General features: G+C 37.9%; 1 protein-coding gene across 4 annotated transcripts in view; it reads right to left on the reverse strand.

Annotated features, from left to right (window-relative positions):
• LOC130023645 (probable ATP-dependent RNA helicase DDX60) overlaps positions 1-16,232 on the reverse strand; it is a 107,890-nt gene that overhangs the window by 78,789 nt on the left and 12,869 nt on the right. For all 4 annotated transcript variants that reach the window (XR_008792484.1, XM_056114221.1, XM_056114220.1 and 1 more), the window contains exons 7-10: positions 14,409-14,567; positions 7,811-7,969; positions 4,483-4,624; positions 4,080-4,238 (exon numbers count right to left, since the gene is read on the reverse strand). Coding sequence is in view for 3 of the 4 variants with exons in the window: in XM_056114221.1 (XP_055970196.1) it covers positions 4,080-4,238; positions 4,483-4,624; positions 7,811-7,969; positions 14,409-14,567 (619 nt within the window). In the remaining variant the exon portion in view is untranslated. The remainder of the gene's footprint in view (positions 1-4,079; positions 4,239-4,482; positions 4,625-7,810; positions 7,970-14,408; positions 14,568-16,232) is intronic.

The following is a 16,232-nucleotide window of genomic DNA, read 5'->3' on the forward strand; positions in this document are numbered from 1 at the left end:
GCCTAAGAAAGAAGCCTCAGCCAGACTGAGATTCCCAGTAAAATTTTCCAGGAGTTTCTTGAAATAGAAACCTACTCATAAACATTGCTACTTATCCCTCCCCTGTCCTATGTAGTCACTCCCTTGTTATTCCTAGAGTAAACTACTTACACTCAAGACTTTATCTCAGGCTGACAGAAGTAAGAAATATTTCTATTCTTTAACATACTATAAAATACACACTTAAAACGATACACATTGGAGCCATACTCACCCCTACACTCATGGTGACTCATCCACCAGCCATACCCTACAGATTCAAAACTAAATCTCCGAGGAGATGCAAGCCAAGCAGCTAAGATTCATGGCCACATAGATTCCCTTAACTGAAAATTCTTGGGCACCCTGGGAGGCTTATCTACCCCATGAAAGATCATGAAGCAGTCACACACACACACACACACACACACACACACACCACTACTGTAACTATGACAACAGTTCTCTCCACCGCTTTGGTAATGGCCCAGACCATAGATCATAGATCCTGAACCATAAGACCTCTGAAATACCAAAATTCCACACCATTTTAACAAGCTAACTAAACTCAACAAATAAAAATAATAACACAGAGGGATCAGCAAGTAGCAAACAGCTTAGTAAAGTTTTAGACATGGAATATAACATTTTTATATAAAAATAGATCTTTATACATATAAAGATGTATAAAGACCAGTGTCAGGCTGGGTCGCCCCAGAGTGGGGTGGGTGGGAGCCCTTCCCACCCCAGGGGACCCAGCCCTGGCAGCCGACCTCCACCACCCAACCGCTGCCACGCTCCAGGCCACTTTCCAAATGCTCGAGCCAAGCCCCACGCATGAATAAAGTACCATGGAACCCAGATAATGTGAAACTTTGTGACCTTGGACTCTGGACTCAATGGGACCTGGGAGCAGAGATCCTCTGCCTGCTTCCTCCAGTCTCCAGTGACTCAGGGGTCACACCCACAATGCACATTCTGCCAGCAACAGATAATCTCCTCATTGGCCACCTTCCAGTAATCTTGGCTGCTCCTCCCAGATGGGAGTATAAAATGAGGCCCCCATTATCATGCCACCAGACTCCGCGCCAGGCTGGGTCGACCCATAGTGGGGTAAGTAAGAGCCCTCCCTGCCCCAAGGGACCCGGCCTCGCCACCCAATCTCCACTACAGAACCGCCACCACACTCCAGGCCACTTTCTGAACCACGCGGCTGCAAATTAATATAAGACACTTCCTACCCATTTTTCATAATTACCACACCATATTTGATGGGGTTTAGACAGTAGGCAACTAAATCTCCGAGGAGATTATAAACGTATAAATATATGTCTCTCAGAGAGCCTGGCAAGCTACCGAGAGTATTCCGCTCGCATAGACAAACCCTGGCAAGCTCCCCGTGGAGTATTCAATATGCCAAAAACACTAACAACAACAGGTCTCATTCCCCTGACCCTGAAAAGAGCCTCCAATCATTGGGGAAAGACGAGTAAGAAGAGGCTGCTAAAAATTTCAGGGCTGGGAGGAATAGAGACGTTTCTGGCACCTGCTGGAGTAAACTGACGAACAATGGGATGACAGTGATACAGTGTTATACATATAAATTTCAATATTGGACATTTGTTATCTAATCAATTTCAGCTCTAGAATTACATCAACAGTTGTGGACTTTGTCTTTATTTAAATACATTTTTTTTTGCTTTTTGGGTCACATCTGGCGATGCACAGGGGTTACTCCTGGCTCTGTACTCAGGAGTTACTCCTGGCAGTGCTCAGGGGACCATATGGGATGCTGGGAATCGAACCGGGGTCAGCTGCGTGCAAGGCCAATGACCTAACCGCTGTGCTATCTCTCCAGCCCCTTAAATACATTTTTTAAATCTGCATTAATTTCCCATTAGCTCTCCATCTCACGCTCCTTCTATAATCATTTCCTTCTCCTGAAGGTCTACATGAGGAAGTGCCTTCAGTAACATTATGACAGATATATGGTTTCTTGTCTTTAGTAAAATGTCTACATTATCCCTTCATTCTTAAATTATGATTTCACTATATGCTGGCCAACATACTAAAGGGAAAGTCTAATATTAGCCTAATTTTTATTCCGGTGCAACTTCATATTTTAGGCTATTTATATTTCCTATTATATGGTTTTACTTTATCATAGCTAGAATATGCAATTGTCTATGAGTGAACATATGCAGTTTATCCCACTTAAGCTTCATTATTCATGGGGCTGGAGCAATAGCACAGCAGATAGGGCATTTGCCTTGCATGCAGCCGACCCAGATTCAATTCCCTCATCCCATATGGTCCCCCGAGCACCGCCAGAAGTAATTCCTGAGTGCATGAGCCAGGAGTAACCCTGTGCAATGCCGGGTGTAGCAAAAACAAACAAAAACAAGATTCATTATCCTTTCTGAATGTGCAAACTCTTGTTTTTCATCAGTCCAGGCAAAAACTTAGCCATGATCTCTTCCAATTCTGCCAACATACATTAATAAATTTATTTTCTCCTTCTGAATAGCTAAATACAGAAAAGAGCAACTTCTTCGTTCTATCTTCATCTTTTAAGATCACTTTTATAGGTTATCTAAATTTATTCCATTTACTCCTAATATTTTTCTAACTTTAATGAAATATAATTGATATCTAACATTTCTAAGTCACTTATTTTTTCTTTAGCAACATCCAACCAATTTTTTTATTTCATGTGTTTATAATATTTTAATTTCTAAAAGTCTGGTTAGTTTAAAATGTGAATTATGTTTTAAAATATTATAAGGTTTTAGTAATTGTGGTTAATACTTATAGCATTATCATTAAAATTTTTAGTTTTATTTAGTACAGTTTTTAGTATGTTAGTTTTAAAACATATTGTTTTAGGGCAGGAGAGAGAGTACAGCAGGTAAAATGTTTGCCTATGGCAATCTGGGTTGAATCCCAGCACCCTATATGGTCACCTGAGCACTCCCAGGAGTGATCCATAAGCACAGAACCAGGAGTACTCCTTAAAAAAACCTGGTGTTGTCCCAAAACCAAACATAGATAGATGGGTAGATGATAGACAGACAGACAGACAGACAATAGATAGATAATAGTTTTTAAAAATTATAATTATTTTCTTCAGTTTTAATTTTGAATTCTTTAAGATTTTTAGTGCTCACATCTACTGTTTTGGACAGTTACTAAATCTGAACTACTTAGGAATTCAAGTTCTTTATTCTACTGTTTCTATTAGCTATTTATTTTCTATTATTTTATAGATTGGCATTTCTATTCATATTTCTCAAGAATTCTGTGAAAACCACAATTAATAAAATTATAATTCACAGAGATTCTGCCAGATTCAGTTGACCACAAAGTTTTCTGAATTAGGGCTATCCTGATTTTTGGTCCTGGAACTTCTTCTGCTATTAATTTTAAACTTAGCCATAGTCACTTTTTAAAATGTGTTTGTATGTCTAACACATATATGAAATATGCATATAGGAGCAATAGCATAGCGGGTAGGGCATTTGCCTTGCATGTGGCTGAACCGGGTTGGATTCCTCCGTCCATCTCGTAGAGCCCGGCAAGCTACCGAGAGTATCCCCCCGCATGGCAGAGCCTGGCATGCTCTTCGTGACGTATTCAGTATGCCAAAAACAGTAACAACAAGTCTCACAATGGGGATGTTACTGGTGCCCGCTCGAGCAAATCGATGAACAATGGGAGGACAGTGCTATATAGACACACACAGAGTACCCCATGATGTAAAAATAAAACTTAGCTATTTTTTTTATTTGTTCTTGTTTTCGAGCCACACCCAGCAGTGCTCAGGGCTTATGCCTGGCTCTGCACTTAGAGATCACACCTGGCCCAAGTGCAGAGGGCCCGTATGGGGTGAACAGGTTTATAACATGCAAAGCAAGGACTCTACCTGCTGTACTCTCTCTCCAGCCCCATATTACTAAAATATATAATGCTAGAAAATTCCTGTTTCTTGAAATATTTTGTGGAAGTTTCAAAACATTTTCAGAAGAAAAATGCTTATATTTCAAGTTAATTTTGAGACTTACTTCCCATGACTGCTAATGGTTCTTTCTGTAGGAAAGGAAGATGTGTGGTTCTCAGAGGCGACGGCTTTCCAACATCAAACTGAATTACTAACTTTGATACTGTATTCCAGAGATTCTCATAATCCTTCATAATGACATGTCCCAAATTCGAATGCAGGTCTATATAAGTTTAAAATACTAAATATGAAAAATCAGATGTATCAGTTAATCCCACACCCCCCTTCCTCTCCTCTCCCCCCCGACACATACACACTAAAACAAAATAAATCAAGCCCTTGTATTGAACTGAAGGCAGTTGGCTGAGAATCTATGGGAGTATCCCCCACTGATCTGTCACCCCATTGAGCAGTTTGGGAGGGTGCTCCCACAAAAAATAGGCATAATAGATTAACTAAATTGTTACCTTCAACACTTTCATTTTCATAGTAAAAAGCAATATTCTTCAACAAGAGATCATCACTTAAGTCAGAGAGATGAGTTAAATTCAGATTCCAAAAGTCAAATTTATTTATATTACTAAGGATAAAATATTCACACCATCTTTTCTGTAAATAGGAAGTAAAATCCAGTTATTAACTAGTTTCATATTAACATGATTTAAAACAAGTCTAAAATCCAGCTGACAAATAAGTCAGCAGGGGCAGGGCTGGCTAATGATGAATGCTTTCTACCCTTAAAAAAATTAAAGCAAAATAAAATCAAATTGATTACAAAATGCAGTGCTATTATTTATTATGAATCAGAGAGTTTCATATTTGAGTTAACATAATTTTTTTAAATATAGTTACCCTCCAGTAGAGTTCAAGCACTACAGAAATATTCTATTAAATGTTATTAAAATCTAAATAAGGCTTAAAAACATTTAATAGAATATTTTTCAATTTTACTTTTGAATGTAAGAGAGCCCACATTTGATAGGGCAGAGTTGGAGAAAAATACTTAATCCTTCAAACTCAAAGATTTATATACCTATACTGTGTTTGCTCCCGTGGTCTGTGGCAGTGAGATAATGTTTTTATAGAGTGATATCCTTACTGATGGCACTTAGACTACATTGTCAGTAAGTGAGAGCCTCATCAGCCTTACAATACAATGGTTGGAGAGTTAAATACAGAAAGAAGAACTGGGGCTTCTCCTCTGCTCTCTGCTCCCTAGATTAAACACACACACACACACACACACACACACACACACACATGCACACACTTTTCCATTGTGAGCAATTTCTATGTGCTTATGTATACCTTCTTTGGAGGGGTAGGGGGGTGTCCTACATCCAATACTGCTCAGGGCTTACTGCTGGTTCTGCACTCAGGGATAACTTCTGGTGGTACTGGGGGACCATATGGGATTGCAAAGATGAACCAAGTAGGCCACAAATAAGGCAAGTGCCCTACTCATTGTAATATCTCTCCAGTGCCTATTACATAGCTTTATCCCAGAATAATTCCACCTGAATGTTATGTGAGAAAGTTTTGCTTGTTACTTTAAATTTTTGAAAAGCTAAGCATTTAAAAATGTTGAATATCATAGTGGTAGGGTGTTTACCTTGCACATGGCCAACCTGACCTACCCGGGTTCAATTCCAACGCCCCTCTCGGAGAGCCCAACAAGCTACCGAGAGTATCTCGCCCGCTCGGCAAAGCCTGGCAAGCTACCCATTACATATTCAGTATACCAAACACGGTAACAACAAGTCTCACAATGAAGACATTACTAGGCCTGTTGGAGCAAATTTATGAACGGGAGGACAATGACAGAGACAGTGGCAGAATTTAATTTTATTAATTAATTTTACCCAAACATATCCAAAGTATTATCAACAGGTAATCAATAATGTTAACTAAATAGCATTCTATTTGCATGTGTTTATATTTCTTTTAGCAATGTCTTAAGAGTTTTCAGTGTACATGTGTTCACTTCCCTTGTCTAGTTTATTTCTATTGATTTATTCTTTTTATGTAAATATAAATGGATATTTCTCAAGGTTTCTAGAAATATGGGGCTGGAGCGATAGCACAGTGGCAGAGCGTTTGCCTTGCACGCAGCCAACATGTCCAACCCGAGTTCGATTCCTCCGCCCCTCTCGGAGAGCCTGGCAAGCTCCCCGTGAGGTATTCGATATGCCAGACACAGTAACAACAAAGTCTCCAATGGAGACGTTACTGGGCCCACTTGAGCAAATCAATTAACAACGGGAGGGCCTTTACCTTTACCTTTCTGAAATATAACCGAATTTTGGTAGCTTTTTGTTGTCTGCCACTTTACAGTAGCTAATACTATTTTAATAGTTTTAGTGGAGTATTTAAAGTTTTTTCCTGTGTATTAGCATGTCTTATGGCTATATTGATGGTTTTACATCTTTTCCAATTTGAATTATTTATTTTTCTTTTTCTTTTCTAATAGTTTTGAATAGGACTTCCAACACAATGATTGTGGTAAATGCGGATATCCTTGTCTTTCTTAGCAAAAACATAGCTCTATAAAGGCAATGGGAGGTATGGGTAAGAATATACATATATATATTTTCTGAATTGCTAGTGATTCACTAATTCATATATTTGTGGACCAATTTCCTAGTGGACTGTTTCTAAAACACACTTTTGGTCACTTTGACTTGAAAATAATGATACAGTTCTGTTCATTAGCTAATTTATTTTATGGGCATCAAGTTTAAAAACAAACAAACAAACACTGTCCTCCCGTTGTTCATCGATTTGCTTGAGCAGGCCCAGTAACGTCTCCACTTTGAGACTTGTTGTTACTGTGTTTGGCATATACGTCATGGGTAGCTTGCCAGGCTTTGCCGTGCGGGCAAGATACTCTCGGTAGCTTGCCGGGCTCCCCAAGAGGGGCAGAGGAATAGAACCCAGCTCGGCCGGGCTGGCTGTGCACAGGCAAAGTCCCTACCATTGTACTATTGCTCAGCACATAATAAAGTTTAATAAAAGGGAAAATTATTCACCAAAGTAACATTTTTAATATAAAAATCAAAACTCCCATAGTAGAGGAATTATAAGAAACAATAGCAAGTGATGGATAATCTAAGACATTTCATGGAAAAATAATTTTTAATTAATAGTTACCAGCAGTACTTTAAGAAAGAAAGCATTAGGTAGCTGTCTATGTTTTTTATTGACCAAAATTTTACAAATTTGTCCTAAATATTTTCTATTCTAGACAAAAAAATAGACCATTACATTGGCTTTTTCAGTTTCTCTTAAGAACTGAACACAATGATCATAAATTTTCTTTAACTAATGGTACAAATACCTGGTCATGACAAAGATTTAAAGAGAAAACAGAAGAGGCCTTTGCTTTACTTTAAACTTATGTCATTCTGTTTTTTATGACTACCAAACCAAGTTATTAAAATAAATAAGTGATTGATTTGAGCTACTAAATATTTAAACTCCTGCAAAGGGCTGCCACTGTTCCCATGTAAATATATATTAAGTGATGGTAATTTTAGGACTAGAACAATAGCACTATGAGTAGGATGCTTTTATTTAACAAACTTGGGTTCAATCCCCAGCTTCCCATATGGCCCCCTAAATCCCACTAGGTGGGATCCCTGAGAGCAGAGCCAGAAGTGTGAACCTGGGAACCATCAGTGATGCCCCAAAACAAAAATAAGTCAAAAAGCCAAGATAATCTTTTCAGTAATACAACAGTTGAAACAAAAAGTAATGAACTAATGAAGGGTTTGAATATATAACATGAATATTTACCATTCTTAAGAATGTAAGAATGCTCTTGTTCCAACAAGAAGTGATGACTCTACCACAAGCTCTTTGAGAAAGAGGTAAGTGCAGCTGAAGAACTACACTAAGACAATGCAGTTTACATAAATCTTCCACCTCTTGCAGCGTTGCACAATTGCTTTGTACCTGAATAAAGTAAAGAAAATCATCTAGATAACAACAGACTGTAAAATGCCATCATGTGTAGCCCCACAAAAATCCTTGCTGTAGATGGATTTCGCATTCTTTATTTTACATCTTTGAAAGTCGTTTCCTTCAAACATCAACTCAAATACAATTAAAAGATATTAAAAAGGGGGAGGTAAAGAGATATAGTACAGTGAATAGGGTGCTTGCCTTGCACACAGACCATCAGGGTTTGATCTGCAGCATCTTAGATTGTTTCCTGAGCACCACCAGAAATGACCCTTGAGTATGAAGGTAGGAGCAAGCCCTAAATACCACCTGTTATACCCCAAAAGTAAAAATAAAACATGTAAAAAGAAATAACTTCCAGATCACTAAGAGTTTCCATTAAACATTTTCCAGAAGTTTAAGTAAAGCAAATCTTTACATGAACTGAGAAACTCATGAAGTCATGGTCCCACAGTTATCATCACTAATAGAACCAGTAGTTAGTTAATTACATGTTTTGTTCTAGTCAAGACTTTATATTTTAAAAGCAATACTTAAAATAATTATACTAAGGAAATAAGAATGTGCATATGTGAAAATTTTACCCAATCATCGAGTAAAGAGTATATATATTTATAATAATGAGGTTATATACTTCATATTTATTTTCATGTGTTTGCAGGGTTTTCAGTTTTTTTAAAAAAAAAAGACTAATACTTCTTTCAGAATACTTCTAGAGGGCAAAATAAAGTCCAATAGTTACGGCATCCAAAGACATAATTTTGGTTTAATAACATATTTATGAATAACAATTTAAAATGGCAACTAATTGGGGACCAGAATAATAGACAGGACTTTTGCCCTGCATGCAGCTGACCCAGCACTCCATACAGCCCCTGAAACTGCCAGGAGTGATCCGTGATCACAGAGACAGGAGTAAGTCCTGAGAATAGCCAGATGTGATAAAAAACAAACACACAAACAAAAGTCTTACTAATTATGTAGAAGTATTTCATTACAAATAACTTCAAATGATTTTGGAAAATTAAATATAAATATGTTAGGTAAAAGATTATTAACCATCATATCCATTTCTGAACTGTAGGATATATAAATTTCATTTTTGTTTATTGTATATCTAAAATCAAAAATCTCGCAATCCTCTTAGAGTACACAAGATCATACATGTATACACGTTTGTGTGTATACACACATGTACACATATATTGAAGAATGCCTAGACAACAAACACATACTAGTCAATAGTTTCTTAATGGACTCTTGGCAATAAAGAAAGTTAAGAAATTTAGGATCTCTCTAGCTAGGCTGACATCAAGACAAAACAGCAGAAATATTCTATCATAACACAGTTTTGGTATCTTGTAACTTGAACAAGACTTAAACTCAATCCATACTATTATTTTATAGCTTAAGTTTGAGAAGAATTAGTTGGACTGTCTAAATCTCAGAATTAATTTTCTGAAATATGATGAACAATAAGTTTTTCTGATTGATTCATTACTGGTTTATAATATTATAGAATTTCTAGGGTTAGAACTTTACAGCGCTAGATGTATATAAGTTTTACCACCACCATCACCAAAAAAAATCCCTCCATCCATTCTTCCCTCCTCTTACCTTTTCCTTCTGGTGTCTAGTATAGTTTTTACTGAGTTTGAATTAATTTTTGTGGACTTTTGTCTATAACTTTTATTTATGTTTATTTATGGTCCACATTACTAATGGGCTAGAGTGATAGCATAACAGGTAGGGTATTTGCCTTGTACATGACCAAGCCGGGTTTGATTCTTCGGCCCTTCTTGGAGACCCCAGCAAGCTACTGAGAGAGTATTCAGCCCACACATAGCAAAGCCTGGCAAGCTACCTGTCATGTAGTTGATATGCCAAAAACAGTAGCAACAAGTCTTACAATGGAAATGTGGTGCCCACTTAAGAAAAGCAATGAACAACCGGAGGACAGTGCTACAGTGCTACATAACTAGTAAGTTTCTTTCACATCCTTACTTCATTTAAATAACCTCAAAAACTATCTTTTTGACCCAGAAAAGGTTTTGCATTTTATCTTTTGCAATGCCAGAGTAATACACTGAGTATTTGGCTAAGTTCAAGTGTAGTATCAAGTAGCATCACTTCTTTAAATTCTTTATTCTGTCATCTGTCAATAGGCAGTTAGTTTGAGTCTTCCTCCTCTACTACCTCCTTTTAACCTCTTAAGGGAGGCTAAAATGACTTTTAAAAATCTGTAAATGCCTAATGAAAAAAGGTATATAAAAATCTCAAAGCACTATAGGCTTCTAATTTTTCTTCAGTTTTTGGAAATTTACCCTAAATAAATAAGTTCAATAATTAAAGTATCACAGAGTCTTTTTCCACCCCCAGGTCAGTGACTTGAACCTGGGACTTGGCTTTCCCTGCGAACGTGCCCCAGGCGTCCTCTAGGACCGTGAGACGCTCTCCATCCCTGAGCCTCTTCCTGTTCGTCCCCAACTTTGTGCCTGGTCTTTTTCCACCCCCCAAGTCAGTGACTCTAACCTGGGACTTGGCTTTCCCTGAAAACGCGCCCCAGGTGTCCTCTAGGATCCTGGGATGCTCTCTATCCCCGAGCCTCTTCCTGTTCTTCCCCAACGCTGTGCTCAGTTTTTTTCCACCCACAGGTCAGTGACTCGAACCAGGGACTAGGCTTTCCCTGGGAACGCACCCTAGGCATCCTCTAGGTCCCTGGGATGCTCCCCATCCCTGAGCTTCTTCGCTCCAACGCTGTGCCCTGTCCTTTTCCACCCTGGTTTGTATCCCGCACAGACACCAGTACCCATAGGGGGTGTGGCCTCTATAAAAGAGGGCGTGGCCCAATTTTGGGCGGGCCAATGCTCACGCAATCACAGGTAGTTTATCCATTCCCAGAAATATTGTCTAAAATCTCAGTCTCCATACCACCACACCAACATGAAGAAACAATGCAAATCCCCACCACGAGGGGAGGACAATGAAGAGTCCAGAAACCTCAGTAGCTGCTACTCACCTAAGGCACCTCTCTAAGAAGTAAATCAGATATGAAGTAATAAAGATGTTCAATGAACTCAATGAAACAGTGAGACAGATATCCAGTAAATTGAAGGAGGACATGAAAGAAACAATCGAAAAATTACAGGAAGAAATGAGAGCCGAAATTGGAAAGGTACGCACAGAAATGTCCCAAATCAAAGATTCCATAGATGAAATAAAAAACTCAGTCTGTGCTCTCAACAGTAGAATGGCCACAGCTAAAGACAGAATCAGTGAGCTGGAAGATCAGCTGCACCAAGCCTACAGGCAACAACAAACAATGGCAAAGGACCTCAAAATAGTTCTAAAACAAATCAGAGTCCTAGGAGATGATTCCAAGAGGAACAACATTAGGATCAGTGGAGTATCAGAAGGTCAGGGAAGCAATCTCAATGAAAATACCACTGTTAAACAAATCATTGCTGAAAAGTTCCCAGAGCTGGACAATGCAGCCATTCAGATTTCAGGAGCCCAAAGGATGCCAGCTAACAGAGACCCTAACAAAACACTCCAAGACATATCATAGTTAGAATGATTGATGCTGCCGAGAGACACAATAGTGCAAGCAGCAAGGTCAAAGAAGGAACTCACACACAAAGGAGCACCCCTTAGATTCACAGCAGACCTATCAGATGAAACCCTCCAAGACTGAAAACAATGGTGGGTTATAATGAAAAAATCTCACTGAAATAAACGCTTCACCAATAATACTCTATCCAGCTAACCTCTCACTCAAACTCGAGGGAATGATACACTATTTTCTAGATAAACAGCAGCTCAGGAACTTCATAGACTCAAAACCAAACCTAAAAGAAGGGTTAAAGGGACTACTATAAGACAAGACAAACTCTACAAGCACAACAAACTCTTAAAGAAAGATGACACAAAACCTCATGACAATAATTTTTCTCAATGCCAATGGTCTAAATTCACCAATTAAGAGACACAGAATGACAAAATGGATTCAGAGACAGAACCCAACATTCTGGTGCCTACAAGAAACTCATCTCAACAGTCAGAGCAAACACAGACTCAAAGTTAAAGGATGGAAAACAATCCTACAAGCAAACAGCTCCCTCAAAAAAGCTGGGGTGCTAAAACCTCTCCTAGAAACCAAGAAACTCCTAGAAAAAATAGACTTGTATAGTAAAGTGCAGGCTATAAAATCAATACCCAAAAGTCCATGGCTTTCCTATATGCAAATAGTGAAAGAGAAGAAAGTGACATGAAGAAAACAATCCCGTTCACAATTGTGCCCCAGAAAATCAAATACCTAGGAATCAGCTTAACTAAGGAAGTAAAGGACCTGTACAAAGAAAACTACAAAATGCTACTTCAGGAAATAAAAGAGGACACAAGAAAATGGAAAAATATCCCCTGTTCATGGATCGGACCAATTAACATTGTCATAATGGCAATACCTCTCAAAACACTGTACAAATTCAATGCAATCCCGATTATGATACCCATGACATTCTTCAAAGAAATGGAGCAAACAGTCCTGAAATTTATATGGAACAATAAGCCACCACGAATAGCTAAAGCAATTATTGGGAAAAAGAAAATGGGAGGAATCAACCTCCTTAACTTCAAACTCTACTACAAAGCAGTAATAATTAAAACAGCATGGTATTGGAACAAAGGGAGTACTGCAGACCAACGGAACAGGGTCGAATATACCGACATCTCCCCCAAGCATATGATCATCTAATCTTGGATAAGGGAGCAAGAAATGTGAAGAGGAGCAAGGAAAGCCTCTTTACCAAATTGTGCTGGCAAAACTGGACAGCTACATGCAATAAAGTGGGCTCAGATCTGTCCCTAACACCAAGTACAAAAGTAAGATCAAAATGGGTTAAAGACCTCAACATCAGACCGGAATCCATAAGGTATATTGAAGACAAAGAAACAGTGACCAAAATACAAAGACAGTCTACAGAATGGGAAAGGATATTTGCCCAATACCCATCCAACAAGGGGTTGATATCAAGGATTTACAAAGTACTGCTTGAATTCCACAAGAAGGAAACATCCAACACCATCAAAAAATTGGGCGCTGAATGAACAGAAACTTTCTAAAAGAAGAAATCCGAATGGCAAAAAGGCACATGAGAAAATGCTCTACACCACTAATCATCAGGGAAATTCAGATCAAAACAACGAGATGTCATCTCACACCACAGAGACTGGCCCACATCAAAAAGACCAAAAGCAACCGATGTTGGTGCGGATGTGGCAATAAAGGGACCCTCCTTCACTGCTGGTGGGAATATCGACTGGTTCAGCCCTTTGGAAAACAGTATGGACGATTCTCAAAAAATTAGAAATTGAGCTCCCATTTGACCCAGCATTACCACTCCTGGGAATATACCCTGGAGAGGCAAAAAATTACAGTCAAAATGACATCTGCACTTCCATGTTCATTGCTGCTCTATTCACAATAGCCAAAATCTGGAAAAACCTTGAGTGCCCGAGAACAGACGACTGGTTACAGAAACTTTAGTACATCTACACAATGAAATACTATGTAGCTGTTAGAAAAGAAAAGATGAAGTCATTAAATTTACATACAAGTGGCACTACATGGAAAGTATCATGCTAAGTGAAATGAGTCAAAAAGAGAGAGATGGGCATCGGGCATAGAAAGATTGCATTCACTAATAAAAAAGAAAAAAATTTAAGGACAAAAAACAAAAAACAAAAAAAAAGAAAGATTGCATTCATCTGGGGAATATAAAGTAACAAAATAGGAGACTAACACCCAAGAATAGCCAATATAAGTACCATGAGGTTCACTCCATGGCTTGGAGGCCAGCTGCACATGCTAGAGGAAAAGGCAACTCAGATAGAGAAGGGAGCATCAAATAAAGGGTGTTGGGAGGATCTTCCAAGGATCGGAGATGCATGCTGAAAGTAGACTATAGACCGAACATAATTGCCACTCAATGCCTCTTTTGCAAACCACAGCACCCAAAAGGAGAGAGAGAACAAATGGGAATGCCCTGCCACAGCGGCGAGGTGAGATGGAGGGATGGGGGAAGAGGGATACTGGGATCATTGGTGGTGGAGAATGGGCACTGGTGGAGGGATAGGTACTCGATCATTGTGTAACTGAAATCCAAGCGCAAAAACTTGTAATCCATAACTGTACCTCATGGTGTTTCACTAGTAAAAATTTAAAAAATAAATTAAAGTAAAAATACAACATATTATACATTCTAAAAATATTTACATTCATAAATACGGCATATTTGTTAAAGTGCATGTATTTGGTGTCAATCCAATAAAAAAATAAAAAAATCACAGTGAGCAAATGGCAAATGAAACACAAAAGCTCTCTTAAATGTAGAACAAAGATGTCCTTTCAGTTAGATAATAACAGTCTCACCTTTTTCTCAGTTTTGTGATCAGGAGGAGTCTTCTTTCTGGATTCTAAAAAGTGTTGATACATTTTCAAAGACAAAGAGCATGCAGTGACACAAAGGACCCGCCGAATGTCAGATCCTTCTGGCCAAAGTTCCGTCAGCAGAGAAATAGTTCCATATGCCTATCATAGAAAGAAATAGCAAATTTTCACTTTATTTAAAATATATTTTCATTCACAAGTAATCTTAGTAAAAACATAGAAATGATAAATAGCTATGACTATAAAATTATAAATATGTTTATTTAAAATGATGAAAAATTATAAATTTATTAGAAATATGACAACTACTCAATCTAACTATTAAAATTAAAATACATGAACAACTCTTGAAAATGGAGTGATAGTACAGTGGGTAGGGCGCTTGCCTTGCATGTGACCAAACAGGAACCTACATGTTCACTGAGCCTGCCAGAAGTGATTTCTGAGTGCAGAGCAAGGAATAACTCCTGCATACCACCAGTTGTGGCCCAAAAATCATAAATAAGTAAACAAATAAAATGAAGAACTTTAGCTCAATAAGAAAAAACCTAATTATTTGACAAAGTGTAACTGAAAGGAATGTGTGTGTATATAAACAAAATAGAAAATATGTTCAAGCATTTTAGTGATAGGAAAGAAAAACTAGACAACATATTTTCTACTTTCAACTTAGCAAAGTATAATTTAGTTATAATACCATATCATATAATAATATTTATCGGTGAATAAAGAGTAGATATGCTAGCATTTCAATTGTGCACAATTATATAGAAAATTATGTAAACAGAACAAAAGGAGATATTTTTTAAAGTGTGATATACTGGTTTATAATATTCTAGGGTTAAATCTTTATAGCTCTAGAAGTATATACATCTCACTGTATGATGGCTGTCCTGTATAAATGCTGCCCTGTATAATGAGTAATTATGACATAATTATGAAATAAGTTATTCAGAGAAATAAGAAAACTATGACATACTGAAATACAGATATTATACTTCTCTTATTGACATTTACTGAAATGACTAATAAGTATATAAAAATGCTCTGAATCTCTTATCATTGGGAAACAAAAATTAAAACAAGATATCATTTGAGGGGCTGGAGAGATAGTACAGTGGGTAGGGCATTTGCCTTGCACACAGCCGACCCGGGTTCAATTCCCAGCATCCCATATGGTCCCCTGAGCACCGCCAGAAGTAACTCCTGAGTGCAGAGCCAGGAGTAACCCTTGTGCATCGCCAGGTATTACCCAAAAAGAAAAATTAAAAAAAAGATATCATTTGAAACTAACATACATAAGAAAGAAATAAAGCAAGCGTTGTCATGTATGTGGGTAACAGCAACATTTTCATCTAGCCTTGATGGAAATGTCAGCTGACTAGACCATTTTGAAAAATAATATGACATGTCTCAGAAAATTGGAGCTTCCATATGTCCCAACAATTCTACCTCTTGCCTTCTAACTTAAGGATCCAAAAACTCTATTCAGAAAAGGCAACTGAGCTCCTATGTTCATTGTAGCACTACTCAAAATAGCCTAAATCTGGAAATCCAAGTGTTCAAGACTATATTCACTGTGGTATATGTCCAAATTGAATACTATTTGACTTTAATAAATGACAAAATCAATCAATTTGACAGACTGCTTCTAAGTGGATGGATCTGGAGGGTATGATGCTAAGAAAAGAGGGAGAGGAACAGATACATGAAACCCTTTTTCATATGTAGGATATAAGGAAACACAGTAAGGGAATAGCAAATGACTACAGAACTGAGCTTATCCTGGTGGCAGGCAGGTTGTTG

Source organism: Sorex fumeus, unplaced genomic scaffold, assembly GCF_029834395.1.
Source record: "Sorex fumeus unplaced genomic scaffold, SorFum_2.1 ptg000024l, whole genome shotgun sequence".
NCBI classification, from domain to species: domain Eukaryota; kingdom Metazoa; phylum Chordata; class Mammalia; order Eulipotyphla; family Soricidae; genus Sorex; species Sorex fumeus.